Genomic DNA, 16,263 nt, shown 5'->3' with positions numbered 1-16,263 from the left:
CATAATGGCAACAAACCAGGTATTTCCTGAGAATTCCATCCAGCAGTTTTCAATTAACTTTATCAGGCATGATGAAATGTGCAAAATTAATATAGACCTTACTGTAATATATAAAAAAAAAGTTATCCTGTCTCAACTATTGATTTGATCATTTAAATGTAGAAAAGTTTTGGAGTTATTCCATATTAAAGACTAATTCCCTTCCCCCTGTCCCCCCCATCTATAAAATACATTCTCAAATATGCTGAGGAAGGAGAGATGTACATGTGTATGTGCAGCTGAGATAGCTACAGGAAAATGGAATTTCATGTTAGTGCTCCTATTATAGAATTTTGCTTACTGATCTGAATGCACTGATAAACATCAAAATTGTCTATTCTTGGTGAGCTGATGGTCCTGAAAGGCAACACATTTTGGTCATGAGTCAGATTTCACTTGAAAACAGAGTGTAGCGTGGGAGATTATGTTACTGATTGCATGTGATTAGTTTTCAGAGACAAATTATTTTTAAAGATGTTTTGTCAATGATTACTCTTAGTTAGACCCACCAAAATCTTTTCTATTTTACTTGGTTTTATCTTATGTGGATTCATAGGAAGCCATCTACTGAATAATTTAAGCAGTTTTTAGCTTGACTACTGTTTCATTGCAACAAGGTTATTGCTGTGAGGTTTACTGTGTCTTCAGTTTATGGGTGCATGTATGATTGGTAGCACACTTCCACATTTCACTAATATCAGCATCAGAATGAACTTTTTGGATTTTTCCTTTAGGAGTCATTCAGTATTCATCATCCCCTTACTAAGTTCAAGGTTGTACAAATAGGCGTGCATTTAGGGGCAGAACAGTTGCATCTGAGTTCTAAGCTCAGTTTATTCTTAGCAGCAGCTTTTTGTAGTCTGTTTGAAGAATAAGGATGAAGCCTCTGAATTATCTGTAGTCTTTCAAAATGCACATAATTTGTTAAAGGGTCGGGCAATCGATGTGATGAAATATTTTATAGTGCCAAACAGATCATTGAAAGATATCACCTCTTACCTCTTTCACAGTCAAGCTTTAGAAGTAACTGCTCAAGAATAAGAATTCATTTCTCCCTCGTTTAGGCTCAGCCAGTATTAGTAGATGTTGCCAGTAGACTACACAAGGTTTCCACGTGTATAACCTGCTACTACAGGAGATATGAATGCTGGTCAATTGTACGGCAGAATTTGTTTCTACTATGTAGAGTTGTTTCCACTGACTGACTCTTGGTGATAATAATGCTGAGGATAAACACTGCAGGCATAGTGGGTTTTGCTTGTAAATGCTGTACTGATGCTCGTGTACTCAGTGCTTTACAATAAGACACTGAACACCTGGAAACCAGGCTGCTCAAACCTGCTGTTGTAGAGGCACCCAAAAACCAGCAGCAGCCACCTGAAAACGGTGGATTTATTGCAATTAATCTGCTCTCTTGACAGGATGAAATTATGGATTTGGGTACCAGTTAGGAATATACTGCTGCACAACTAGTTAAACTATTTGGAGAGAAAAGGAAAATCTCCCCACGGGTAGCCAGGATATTTACATATACACTCACCAAGCCAGGGCGAGGACTTCTTAGACAAGATCCCATTCTAAGGAGAGAAGATCTGGCTGCCAGGCTGCTTCTGTGTGGACTCCATTTATATCCTGTCTGTGTGTGGCTGTGGTCAATTTCTTACTCAAGCAGCAAAAGGGTTTCTTAGCCCTGAGACACCAGCTGATATCTGGGGGCCTTGAACTGATCTTTATCATCTCCAAGCAAGGCTCAGCCTGGGGTGGGGGGCAGAAAGCAGTTGTACTCACCTTTCCTGCCATCTGTAGTTCTGACATTGTCCAGTTCTATGTGTTTTGTTCAGATCACTTTTAAGACTTGTTTTTTATACTGTTCTGGAATATCTATCTCTTGGCAGTCAGGTGAAGTCACTGGTGACTGGAAGATGGGAAACATTGCACCCATTTTAAAAAAGGGTAGAAAGAAGGACCCTGGGAACTACTAGCTCTCTCTCTCACCTTTGGGTCTGGGAAGATCATGGAACAGATCATCCTAGAAGCTGTGCTAAGCACACAGGGAGTAGGGAGATGATTACACGTAGCCAGCATGGCTATTTGCAGAACTTAATCTGTGATGAATTTGTTCTCTCATAAAAATTACATTGAAGCCATAGTAGTCTTGTTCTGTCATTTGATGTCGCAGCAACTACAATCTCTTTTATGCATTGTAAGAGTTTGGATATGAAGTTTATGTTTATTAAACATAATTTTATTACTTTTTGTGTAGATCCCCAAATCCAATTTTCAACTTGTGATTGATCTCTAGAGGTCCCATAGTAATTAAAAAGAAACATTAAATTTATGTAATTGGAGTGATTTTTTTTTTCTACTTTATTAAGGCTATTTGTGAATCTTAGCAAGACTAAAAATTTGATATAACAGTTGTCCAAGAATACTGTGGAAATAAAGCCTTGATTTAAATGCATCTCAACATAGGTATCTTTACTCTGGAGGGAAACCTCTGAACTCCTCTGAAATGATGAAAGTTCTGACCAGGCTTATATGCTTGCTAGAACCTTTCCTTAGGTTTCTAGACATAAAAGTGGTTTATAGGACTGGAATTGGTTAAAATAGAGTATGTGCGAGAAGAAGCTGTCCTGGGCCTGTGACAGTCACAATACCCTGTTACACAATTTTTATGTAACTCCTGGTACTCTGGTACTGTCCAATAAAAATTATCCTCAAAGCTTTATTTTATAAGCTGTGCATGTGTATGATACACAGTGTACTTTTATTCATATGCCAAAGATCTGCAGGCAAATTATTTACTGTCTGCATAAGTCTCTTTTAATAATTTAAGCCCTTAATCTTCCATAGTATTTTCTCTTGCACACACTCTCTCTGCGTATATCTTGCTGGCTTTGTAGTCATCTGGGAATTGCTGTTCACACAAACTGATTTCAACATCAAAATGCTGTTTCTTTGTAAAAATATTTACTTCTTTAATAGCCAAAGTGTCACCTATTCCTGTAGTGAGAGTCTGATGGAAAGAATTATAGCAGATTTGCTGTTTTAAAGAGAGAACGTGTAATTTCTCTGTTCTGCTTGAGAATTTTAAAATTAGGGTAGAGATAGGGGGTATTATTACAATAAAAGATTTTACGTCATTAAGATTTACCAATTTAATCAGGCATATATCCAGGTTATCAGATCTCTTGCCCATAATCTCTTAGTTTTCACTAAGCAATATAGGAGCCTGGAGAGTTAAGGAGTTTCATATCTGTATGTGTCATTGACAGCCTAGAAGAGAAGGACATGTGCGAGAGGTCTGCCAGTAGAACCTCAGTGATATTTTTTTCCTATAGCTTTTAACCTGTATGCTAAATCTCATCCCATGGCTGCCTTCATAAACTGAGGCTTTCTGGTAGGATACTGCCTATTAAGGAAATAATTTTAAAACAATTTGCAACAGACTTGGTAATGATCTTGGAATCATTAAATATGGAAGAGCATTTCAAAGGTATGCTACCTATTTGGATTTAATTGATCACTGTCATTGTAAGTAAAATGTTACTATAATTTGAATTATTCTTTACTAGATTTTTTTTTTCTTCTTCATTGCAGGTTTAAGATTTTTAAGAGCCCTTAGACTGATACAATTTTCAGAAATTTTGCAGTTTCTGAATATTCTTAAAACAAGGTAAGACCTTTTCTTATGTACTGAATTAGTTGCATTGGTGACAACATGAATGGCTTAGGTTGATGGTTACTTGAAATACTTAATGTGCTGATAAATTAAAAGCAGAATGAATTGCAGAGCTCTGCACTGATTAAATATTGCTTCTTTCTATGTGATCAGTCCAGAATACAGTTAGAAAGTATTTTGAGAAGTAATCACTGTGGCTTTACTTTATTTTTTTTTTAACTGATCACCCTTCTTCACATCAAAAAGTATTAAAAATTAATTTTCCAGTGAAATATCTTCACCTTGTGATTATTGTCATTAGCATTTCTTTAATTTATATGTTCCAAATAACATTCTGGCTTTCGCGGAGTCTTTGGGCTATTAATACACAACAGTTGTGCAGAAGCAGTACAGTTGTGAACAAATACATAACTTTGAAGAAAACAAATGGGAACTGTCCCAAGCTTTGCAGCTGGGGACACACTGACTTTCATCATTGCTTAAAATGGTCTTCATGAAGTATTGAATCCAGCTTCCAATAATTACTGTAAACTCAGTTGCATTCTGAAATCCTATGCTCTCTTCACCAGTTGATGGTGCATGTATAAGGGTTTTATATGCAAGTAACTCCATTAATTCTGTATTAATTCTTAGTGATGGGGAAGTAGATCCTTGAGAATTGTAAGCTTCATGTTTATGTCATGATAAACAGCTATTTCTTCAACTCTTGAAGCTATTCTTTTTGCTGTAAAACTCTCACAATATCTGTCATCAGCTCTGTGACTATAAGGAATCCAGGTCTTGTCAAATAATCAAAAAATGTACAGGGAAGATACAGTTCAATAGCTAAGAATACTACCGGTATGTTAAAAGACAGTAATTTGCGCAGAAGCTTAGAATATTCAGTGAGTTAGTGTTTAACACACAGAACCACCTCACCAGACGAAATGACAATTAATGGTGAAGTCCCATAAACTGAGAGGATTTTAGATAAAGGCTAAAATCCCCCTCAGGAGTGGTGGATTTGTAAAGTTCAAGATCCATAAATGAAAAGATACTGAATTAATCACATTCAGTGTATTCAGAGCTAGCTTGTTCAATATTGACCGGTTCAAATATCATTTATCTGGTGCAAAATTTACTCCTTGTTCAGAAATCATCATCTCTGTGATTCCTTATGTGAATGTCCGAACATCTGTAAACTTCACACGTTGATATCAGAAAGCCTATAAAGTTTTCTTACATGACTGTAAAGTTTTGTTACCTGGATCTGAATTTTCTCAATTCAGCACTAACACCATTTATTTAACTTAAATCCCCTTAGTGCCTCAAAAGATATTTTTATCTCTCCCTATTCCTGTTTTTTCAACAGAGAGATGTGTTTGGTCTATTTCGTACCTGAGTTAATAACTTGAAATTAATTAAGTAATTTGGTATATTGTCAGAGTTCACAGAACATATATGTTTTTTTTTTCCAAATGGATGAGTCAAAATAAAACACATTAATAGAATGGTATTTATTTTAGAAGAATTTAGATACACAGAACTAATTGAGAGTTTCTTAGTAAAGAATGCTGATGACTTGTTAATGAAGAATCTTTGGTATAATTTTGCAAGAATTAGAACAGTTAAACTACTAATATTGGTGAATTTATTTTTAATTAAGTAAAAATTACTTTCCTAAATTTAAGCAGTGATTCCAGTTACATACAGTGGTCTTAAACTGTCTTATTCTGTTATTATTACCTTAAACTCCAATACTGTATTGTGTGCTTTTGACTAGCTACTGCAACATTGTTTGGGTTAAAAAACAGGGAATAAAGATATTTTAACATTTCATCCAAGCTGCTTTTAAGAATGTAACAAAATTTCAATGTAATATTTTGTTTGTCAGCATGAAGACTAAAGGTTATTACGACTTGAACTACTGAACTGAGATAGCAAATTCAGTGTATTGTTATTATCTGAAATAATAGTAGAGGAAAAAAAATACGCTTTTTGTCATTTACAAAAATTTGGCAAAAGATTGTTTATGAAAAAAATAAGGAACTAATTCAAGTATAGAGGCATTTGGGTGTGCATGGCATTAATGTCAAGTAACAACTGAGAAGAAGGAATTACATCCACGTTTTCCTCCCAGCCCAGTAAAGAAAAGATTTTATTCTAACTTATACATTAGAATTATTCCTGGAATTAGTGACTGAGATACAAGGATTAATGGAGCATATATTGTTTATGCAGTGGGTAGAAAGGCCATTCCAAACACTGGAGTCCAAAGGAAGAGGTGAAATGATGCAAAAATAGAGGCAGTGAGGAGACTGGCAAAGTAATGTGGCAAAGTTAATATAATTATTACAATATATGAAAAATTCTTAATTATGTTTGAAAACCATCAAAATTTTATGATGTTATATTAAAAGACTGTACTCTGCCAATATGAAATTAAATGTATTTTTGCCAGTGTTGGATATTTTTGTTCCTGTGCTTGATGAAATAGAAGAAATTGTTAAAAATTTCCTTCACTGTTCTCTGATATTTCAACAAAACTACAGAGGCTTAAGCAGGGATCACAGTAAGGGATTTTGTACAGATGTTGGAAAAAGCTTAAAGAGGAGGAAAATTTTTTTGACTAATCCTTCATCTATATTTAGACTCTGATAGAAACAGTGAGTATTTCATAGAGGAGAGATAAGATACAATGTTTAATAGATCTGCAAAAACTGTGCAAAACATATCATGTAAATACTTATTCTTAATGGCTGTATTACAGTAATATGTAGATACTGACACATTATTGTAACAGGAGCCTCTCCTGTTCTAATCTAGCCTTTCATAATGGAGCTTTGTGTCAGAATGACTTCTGCGATTTTAATACGTGAACCTATTGGTTAGGATCCTTTGCTGTCACTCAGTGTTATCACCAACAAAATATGAACCTTAACCAACCATTAAGAAATAGAGAAATACAGAAGATGTGTTGATGTAGGTGAATGTTAATTATTTGCAAAACTACTGGTATATTATTTTTGAGTGCAGTATTCATTATACTATCTGTCATATTACCCAATCACATTTCTCTTCTAGTACCCACAGATGCCCAATTTGTTAACTGCAACTCTTAAAAATGTTTTCAATGGAGCTGGTCTTATTAATTTTTCAGGTTAATTTCTTTATTTAGAAAAGAATGCATTTTTATTGCTCCTTAAATTAAATGGAAGCAGAAATAATTAACTCTACTGCAAAAACTGTACTGCCTCACAGTGATAGTGATAGCACCACATCCATGCATCTTTTAAATACCTCCAGGGATGGTAACTCCACCACTGCCCTGGGCAGCCTGTTCCGGGCTGTTTACTCTTGTCCTGTCATGTGTTGCATATGGAAAGAGACTGACCTTCACCTCATACCAACGTGATTCAGGGTAGTTGTAGAGGGTGACGAGGTCTACCTTCATCCTTCTCGTCTGAAAACTAAGCAACCTCATTCCTTCACCCTCTCATAAGATTTCTTTTCAAGGCCATTCACCAACTTAGTTGCTCTTCTTTGGGCACGCTCCAGCATCTCAATGTCCTGTTTGTTGTGAGGGGCCCAAAACTGAACACAGCATACAATTTGGACTAGAGTTTGCAAAGTTTGGCTAGTGGGCATATCTATATATATTTTAAAATACATTAAAAATATATAAAATGTATTTTTAAAAAATGAGTGTGAAGTATTAAATACTCTGTCTTTATAGGAATTTCCACTAAGAAGTCCATAAGAGTTCGTGTGAGCAGAATAACACAGAAATTACTTAGGACTTTACACAGGAACTGTAAAATGTCTAAGTTATTTAATTTGGGATTTTAAAAAACAATCTATTTTTCATAAAAGCAGTGTGGCTTTTACATTATGGTTTTTGCACACTATGGCTGTGATAGTTCAGTAATTGTTTGCTGTAACTGCAGGAAAATAGTCTTGCCCTGTGGTTATGCCTGCAACTGTTGATATGTGGCAAGTGTGCAACAACTTCTTGTGATTAATTTTTAAAGCCTCTGCAGGTTTGAGGCCAAAAGCACAATGAATATAGAAGAATCATATGAAAAGTGAAACAATCTTTTAAAATTAGTCAGTTTTGTATAAATGCAGCGTTCAGCAGTCAGTGTTAATTGGCCAGAATATTTACATGTAACTAATTGCTGAAGTGTACAGTAATAAAAAATAAGGTGAGTGTACTGAGAGATTATTTGTGAAAAGCATTATTTATTTATATTTGTTTGTGAGTATAGGTGTAACTAAGGTTTCTATTTCTCTTGCTGCTATCAAATGCATTGAGAATCTCCTTTCAAGCTGTGTATGAAATGTGATCTCTGCCAAGACAAAAGAATAGATATTTTGCATAGGCTTTTGATTACATTTTTTAGGGAGCATGCTTCTCTTCATGAATCTTCATCAAACTCTTTCACAATAAAGTATACATTTGTATACAGCTGCATAATAAAAATGTGGGATGAGTTCCAGTCTTAAGTTCTTGTTACCAGAAATTAACCTGGGTTTTGTTTGCTTTCAGTAATTCCATCAAGCTAGTGAATCTGTGCTCTATATTTATCAGCACGTGGCTGACAGCAGCTGGGTTCATACATTTGGTAAGTATATTTGAAAATACTTCATTGTCTTTTTCTTGTGGAGCATCTGCTCTCTGAACTACTTTATTACCTGAAAATGCCATGCTCTGGATAATGCCATAACATAGGGTGCAATAAAAATCTTCCCAAATTTTAGGCTCCTATTCAAAACTAATTCTGAATAGTAAGTAATGCATCCTTAACCTCGGTAATAAAATATGAACCCTTGGAACTATTGGAACTTCTTGACCAATTATAAAGTACCAGTAGATGGCACTGTTTCCTAAACAACTGCCTGGAGTGCTTCCTGGAAGGGGATGGTGGAGCTGAAGTTGTACTGAAGTGCTGGGTAATCAATGGTTGTGCCGGAAGAAGGCAGTTCTGTTGTGTTTCCAGAATGGGGTAATGGGGTTACTAATACAGTATGTAGAAATTTTGTAGAGATTATTTCCTTCACTTTTGTTCTTAAATTTAATTTTTTTTTTTTTTTTTTTTTTTTTTGCTGTAGCTTTCAGTTCCAGTTCACTAATAATGTATTTTAATACTGGATTTTTATTCTGCACTTAACAATGCCTAAAACATTCTAAGTTAGATAGTGTTCAAGTCCATATGAATTCATAAATATGAATACACATATGTATGATAGGCATATGTCAGTTGCATAAATATTTTAACCTAGTAGTTTTTACTGATTTATTTGGTAAATACAGTTAAGTGTTGTCCTTTAAGTATATTTTATGATCAATTTAGACTCAGGAAAATGTCAATCTGCTAACTTATTTAGGGATGATTTTGGACTGATAGTGTAATTTAATGTTATTGATGTTAGTCCTGAGCAATTTCATTGACTTTACTTGAATTACCTTGTGTGGCATCCAGACATAAAAGATTAAATTCAGAATATTTATCTTCTTGTTATATTAGTCACTTGATTTTCACTATTAATAAAGATGCAGTGAAATTTTGTATGTTTAATTTATGACATACTTCTTATTCATAGACAACCACATTTTTACACTCCACTTGACAAATGTATCTTTCTCTATTTTTAAACAACAGCAACAAAAAAGACATGCTAATTTTATTTTCTAAGGCTTGGTTTGCAGTGGGTTTTGTTGGTTTCATTTGGTTTTCTTTTGTTGGTTGGAGGTTTGGCTTTGTGGTGGTTTGGCCCTGGCCTAGGGGCCAGATGCCCACCAAAGCCACTTTATCACTCCCCTTCTTAAATGGAGAGGGGAAAACTTAACAAAAGCCAGTAATAAGATAGAAGCAATTTAATAACAATAATAATCAGAGCAACAGACCTTGTGGAAGCAAAAGCAGAGAGAGATATGTTAGTCTGCACTGCCCATCAGGAGGATGAGTATCGGTCTTGGGAGTCAGGGGTCTCTAAGCTTGGTGGTTCCTTAGGAAGATAGATGCTGTGGATGAATCCCCCCACTTCCTTCTTTCACTTCATCCTTGTATCTGAGCTCGTGTCATACAGCATGGAATACCACTTTGGCCAGTCTGGGTCAGCTGACTCAGCTGTGTCCTTTCCCAAGATCTTGCCCACCCCTCAATGTACTCTTGGGGCAGGGAAATGTTGACACATCCTTGATACTTATTCAACAGTAGCTGAAACACTGCTGTGTTATCAACTCCTGCTGCAAAACACAGCACTAGGAAGATGCTGCGAGGAGAATTAACTCACCCAACGTAGGAAATTTATTTTTTATTTCTTTGGGAGTTTATTTATTTTTTTCTTTAAATTAAGCTTCTCTGTTCTTGCATAAGTTTCTCTATTCTGCTGTAGGAATCCTCAACTTCAAACTTCTACTGTGGAACAGATTTTAGAGGGCGTGCTCTTTTCCCGCTGATAAATTTATAACTTTGTCACACACAGTAGCTGGCTTCTTGAAAAAGAAATATCGTGTCACTTATGGCTTTAATAGCTACATAATGCTTTAAGATAGAAGCAGGAATTACAATCCAAATAAGATTCACTCTTTAAAAGTTCCAAACAAGCTGTTAAAAAATGATTTTACCTAGCTGCATTATTAAGTTGTATTATTTAGTAGTGAATGGAAAAGATAATTCCCATAAGTATTAAGAGTGGCAAAGCTATGTCTTTTGGCAAAAGGACTGTAGTTCTATAATTGGGACAGAGTTAGATAGTTAGATTCTTAAATCATAAGAAAGTGTCCAGAGAATCTGTTGTTATGCCAGATTTTTTTTATATGTGTATATATTTATATATATACATGCACAAATGCATACATTAATAGAAAGAATTTGTGGTACAACTGTATTAAGTAATCATATATTTTCTTGTATAATTTAGGTGGAGAACTCAGGGGATCCATGGGAAAATTTCCAAAATAATCAACCGTTGACATATTGGGAATGTGTTTATTTACTGATGGTTACAATGTCCACTGTTGGCTATGGAGATGTTTATGCAAAAACAACCCTTGGGCGCCTTTTCATGGTCTTCTTCATCCTTGGGGGATTGGTAAAAACTCTTTTATTATTAATAATAATTATTATTATTATTCCAGTTACCTTTGTACTTGATTCTATACAGCTCAATACTGTAATTAAAAAAATACTATCTGGATTAGTGAATTAAAATTAATTGTAACACCTTTAAATATGTTTAATACACCTTAGTTAATGTGTTTTTTTTCTTCTATAGATAAATATTTTGGCAGAGCTTGTTAAATTAGTCCAGTTTAGTAAACTCCGAATTATTCTAATCCATTTAAAAGAGTAATGCATGTGAATACATCAAATGCTTTAGTATTTCAACATATAATGTTGTTTGTAATGTAGTACATTTAGTGACTGACTGTAGTGCATTTTTTGGAGGCTGCTATTGATACTTAAAGGCACTTTGCGGTTTCAGATGTCCTACCCATCCTTCTGTGTTCCTTCCCAGAATTCCAACAAACACTGTGGCTTTGGACTGCCTTAAAGAGCAGCTTGCCTGATCAAAATGATGGCAAACTGCATTCTTTTTAATTTCAAACATCCTTTCATGTCATGTAGGCACAATTTCAACTCACAATTTATCATGTGGCCATAATCAGTGTCCTTTTCTGTCACTAAATTCTAGTGTTCTTTGTCATTTCTACATAGCACAAAAGTTACTAATTGCTTTTTGTTAACTTTTATATGATATATCAGTGTGTGTAATATTGTAAGACCTGTGGTAATGTTATTCTCTAAACCAGCAGGGTTTATTTTAATATTTACACTGTGCAAGGTAAGTGCTTTATGGATGACTCCCAGTATATATCAAGCACGTACATTTCTATATTGTTACTTCACTCTCATATACTGATTCCACATATACATACATCTTCCAGAGGTGGTATGTATATCATTAATGTTATGAATGCTATATATGAGGCACACAGAGATGCATATATATGACTTTGTATATATATGATCATAAATATATGCATTCTCATCTATGTTCATTGACATATGAAGACTAACACCATGTCAACTGGCAGTAGCTCTTTGATGTATCCAGCCACAAGGAAGCTGTTTGTTGGACAAAACATGGCAGAATATTTTTTATTTTCTTCTTAAAACCTTTTTTTTTTCTATCACATGTTATTCCAGTCCTTTTGAAAACATAAACTTTTGGAAAAAAGTATTTTTTTGGGGCGGGGGAGGTGACCATTTTTGTTTCTTTCTGGGGGTAAACCCCCTTGATTCCATCTTGTTTTTGTCTTATTTTGAATCCTAATGAAGTGTGTATGGGGATGACTGTCTTTTAAAATACAAATGTAACAGTAATGATGACACCTGGGTTTGTTTTTTGCAGTGGAGCTTGGATAGATTTTTTACTCTCCCCTCTATAAGGAGAATTAGACATAACTATATTTTATGATTAGATACCAGTTTGAATTAATTTTTTGTTTTGTTTGCCTATTTTTCCTTTTTTGACCATTTTCTTAATTTCTAAGGTGTGTACCTTCTCCAAGATGAACTTTTCCATTGAGCCCTTTTTTTTTGGTTGATAAGAACTTTAATATTTTTTAAATTTTCTTTTTAAACGACTTCATAGATCTAAATCTTTTGAATTTTCAGATCTTAAAGATACATCTCTTCTGAAAATATTCATCATCCCCCTTTCTTTGGCCTCTCTTTTTAGTCTTTTCTTCTGTCTCCTATCTTCTTCTTAGGCCATGTTTGCCAGCTACGTCCCTGAAATCATAGAGTTAATAGGAAACCGCAAGAAATATGGTGGTTCCTATAGTGCGGTTAGTGGAAGAAAGTAAGTATCCCAAGAGGCTCTGCTGCCTCTGCTGCAGTAGAACACTCTCTGCATGCCATTTTCTTTTTTTTTTTTTTTTTTTTTCCTTGTGTTTTTGTTCCATGCATGTAGGCAATGTTTGCTCGCTACGTGCCAGAAATTGCTGCTCTCATCCTTAATCGGAAGAAATACGGCGGGACTTTTAACTCAACCCGAGGCAGAAAGTAAGTCAAAAAAGACCAGGTGTGGTTGTGTGACTTTGAAGAGACCCTGAAGGTGGTAACAACTGACTCGCAGCTTATAAGACTGTATTCCTTGACATCAGATGTTACCACTGAAAAATTGTCACACTATAAATTTGAGACCTGGGCTATGCATGGTACAAGTCACAATATTTTGTCCCTACTTCAGGAGAACTTGGCTACCACTAAGACAATACTGACATGTCTTGTAGAAAATGCTGCTATAGCATATGCAGTTAGCTTCTAGAACAAGGATCACTTACTGCTTCACAGTTTGGAGCATCAGATTATCATGTGGTCATCTCTTAGTTAAATGACAATGATCATTCAAATGATTTTCATAGAGTTCAGAAAACTTGGCTTTACTGGAGTGCAAAATATGAGATTTATGTTGGTCAGGTTATTCCGTTAGAGTGACTGTGTCAGAATTCTGCTGTTTCTCTTTGTTCAAACAGCAGATACAAATCTCATGCAGCTCCTTTTGACTTCATATAAATATTGCAAATACTTGTTATTTTATAATATTTGATCAGGGATTTTAAAGTGATTCTCTTCCACACACCATGTGAAACTCATCCTAAGAAGGGGATGTAGTAGCCTTGGTATCAATATAGTATGGGAAAAAGCCTATTGTGAGAAACACTGGTTTTACTTGGTAAATTTTATTGAACTATATTAGCTCATTACATTTCTATTGAAAGCCTGCTTATTTTTTTTGAGCAAGCTTAAACCAGCTCTTTCTGGCATTCTCATTATCTAGACCTGCAGGGATACATCGTTTAATAAACTACTTGATGATATAGTAATTTCTCCTCTATATCACCTTTAGCCTTGCCATCTTTTGTTTCATTACATATCATTGTGACATTCACTGGCAGAGATATACTTGCCGTAAAAGACTAGTCATACAGAATCCTTTACATGTAACATAAAGATAGTACTTCATGGATCACATCTAATTAATTATCCCTCTCCTTACTTTACAAAGACATGATTTTACTTTATTAATTTAAAATCATTACCTGTGAATTGTTTCATAAACGTGGGTTATGGCTTTATCAAGTCTGGGGATCAGAAGGACTATAAATGTCCCACAGAGGTATAATTCTGGACTACCATTTTACATCACTGGGCAGACAAAGTGTTTTTTTTAGATACAACATACTATATTGTATGTGCAGTAATATTCCAGTAATTAGATGACACAATTGAAAATGTCAGTACTTCTTTTCTGAGATATTCTTAAATATATATCACTAATACTGGGAACTTGCATCATAATTCACTTATCTAGATTTTTTAAAAGCCTTAATACATTTCTGAGATGGAGTAGTACTATTCATTCCCCTAAATATTTATTTGTGACAGGGGCCTACTCAGAATCATACTGTACTCATACTTGATTTCTAAAAACCAAACGCTTCTCAAACAGAACTTACACCTCTGTTTTTTGAGGCTCTAAAGGAGTTATAACAGAGGGAAATAAAGATAAAAACTGTTTTACATACACAGTTGTAGTTTCCCCCCTTCTCCATTGTCGCTAGTACCAGCATTGCTCAGTCATCTCTGAATTTGGACCTGATCTTCAGTCAGAACCTCACATCCCAAAAAGCTCAATTCCAGATTGCAGGCTTCTGCTAGCTTTGGGGCTTGCTTCATTTTTGGTGTGTGGGTATTTTTTTTTCCTTTTGTTGTTGTCTTTATTTATGTGTGCTCACTGTTTGGTTTTAGCTCACTCTGTTGTCAGGGCTTTCTCTGCTCATCTCTACTGCCCATATAACTTGTCATTTGAAACTCCTCTCTCTCATCAGCACACAAGCTGTTTGAGTTACTTTATGCATTGTTTTCTGCTTCAGTTACTCATTGCTAAGTAGTTTAAAGATGTCCTTTACTCATGTGGGTCTAAGCTTGGGAACTGCACAGTGAAAAAACATTAACACCCCTTGTTTGATGTTGCTTTTGCAGTCAGTAGAGCAAGATTGATGAAATGTTATGTTTGGCCAATTTTTATTTTTTTTTTTCATTTGTAATTCAATGTTTAGATAATGGATCGTCAGAACCAATGTTTTCCTTTGCTTGGGATATGTACATGTGGTAGTAATTAGTAATGTAAGGCCTTTAGTTGAGCAACTAAGCATAGATTCTGGCAGCAAATGTAATGAGAAACTACAGTTGTTCTATTCCCAACACAGAGTTCCCAGATAAAATTAAATATGTGTACAACTTAAAACAGCTAAATTGAAAGAATTGTTGAAAGATGTAGTTTCAGTTTTTAAAATAACAAGTGTGTACAGTTTTTAACTTTCTCCAAAACAGATAAATATATGGAATCTGCTTCGTAGCATTTATATATATATATGTTTATACATGTTGCCACATGAACTATGTCTGTGGAATAACGTGCTTCTGTATGATGATTAAACATTTATCTTTTAAGAATTACACTACAGCAATACTAAACCTTTGTATAGAGTATTAAGTTTAGAAATATCTAGAATTGAATTCATAAGAATTATTTCTACAAACTGCTTACTAACGATAACAAACCAACACTCCCAATAATTTCGGTCAGCCAATGGAGTCTTCAAAGAACTTGTAAACTGTATAGGAATGATTTTGCACAATAAGCAAGCTTACTTCTCTCTTGGAAGAGACACATAGATTGAGAATTTGGAAACGGCAGTAGTTTATAGGCAGTATGGAATTGCCAGTGGTTAAATTTACTAGATACTAGGTAGTTTTGTTACAAAAGTCCATGAGGAATTTTTAATTTCAAGTGTAATTTATGGTCTCTGCTTTGCAACATATTTCTGTAATGAAACTTCTAAGCTCTTGCAGAATGCAAAGCAGGAATTTGATTTTATAGGAGTTTTTTATTGTTGCACCAAATAACTGTGTTCATTTTTTTTTTAATATATATATACACACACCCACCAAAACACATACAAATAAACCTATTAAAAACTTTGACAAGCAGGGCAATGACTTCATCACAATCACAACCTAGTGCAAAAAAACCCAAAAAAAGTTACAAAAATGTAATAATCCTTATCTTGAATTTCAAATTTATAAGCAATGAAATCTGCTGTATAGGTAATGAAAGTACTGCTAAAAAAACTTTCTGCTGCTGTCATAGATCACCTCATCAGAAGACTAATGATTTTTAATATGTGCCTTGATACATTAGAATCGGATGGTCAGTAAGCAAGAAAAAGTGTCCATTGTACATTAGTTATGCACAGAACAAACCCCAGTTGCTTCTTGCTAAGGTCACTAGTAAATAAAATGATACAGATAAATCCATAAAAGAATTTCATGAAGAAAACAGAAACTTAAAATTAAATAGGGAACGCATTTTCATCAGCAACTAAATTTAATTGTGCAAAGTGCACCTGTTTAAGTGTGTAACATGTTTAAATGGAGAAGGAAAAGCCACAACTTTTATTACAGTATTATAAAAATTCCATA

General features: G+C 34.5%; 1 protein-coding gene across 20 annotated transcripts in view; it reads left to right on the top strand.

Moving 5' to 3' along the window:
* The window catches only part of KCNMA1 (potassium calcium-activated channel subfamily M alpha 1), a 410,890-nt gene that overhangs the window by 247,925 nt on the left and 146,702 nt on the right, over positions 1-16,263 (top strand). For 15 of the 20 annotated variants that reach the window (XM_068139896.1, XM_068139895.1, XM_068139886.1 and 12 more), the window contains 4 exons: positions 3,640-3,715; positions 8,250-8,325; positions 10,628-10,798; positions 12,483-12,574. In XM_068139896.1, coding sequence (XP_067995997.1) covers positions 3,640-3,715; positions 8,250-8,325; positions 10,628-10,798; positions 12,483-12,574 — 415 coding nt within the window. Of the gene's footprint in view, positions 1-3,312; positions 3,536-3,639; positions 3,716-8,249; positions 8,326-10,627; positions 10,799-12,482; positions 12,575-12,685; positions 12,778-16,263 lie in introns of those variants that run through there. The other 5 variants (XM_068139897.1, XM_068139891.1, XM_068139883.1 and 2 more) reach the window with 2 other exon arrangements.

This window comes from Melanerpes formicivorus, unplaced genomic scaffold, assembly GCF_026170545.1.
Source record: "Melanerpes formicivorus ecotype bairdi unplaced genomic scaffold, bMelFor1.0.p_v2 SCAF_6, whole genome shotgun sequence".
Lineage (NCBI taxonomy): Eukaryota > Metazoa > Chordata > Aves > Piciformes > Picidae > Melanerpes > Melanerpes formicivorus.
This window is presented reverse-complemented; position numbering and strand designations above follow the sequence as displayed.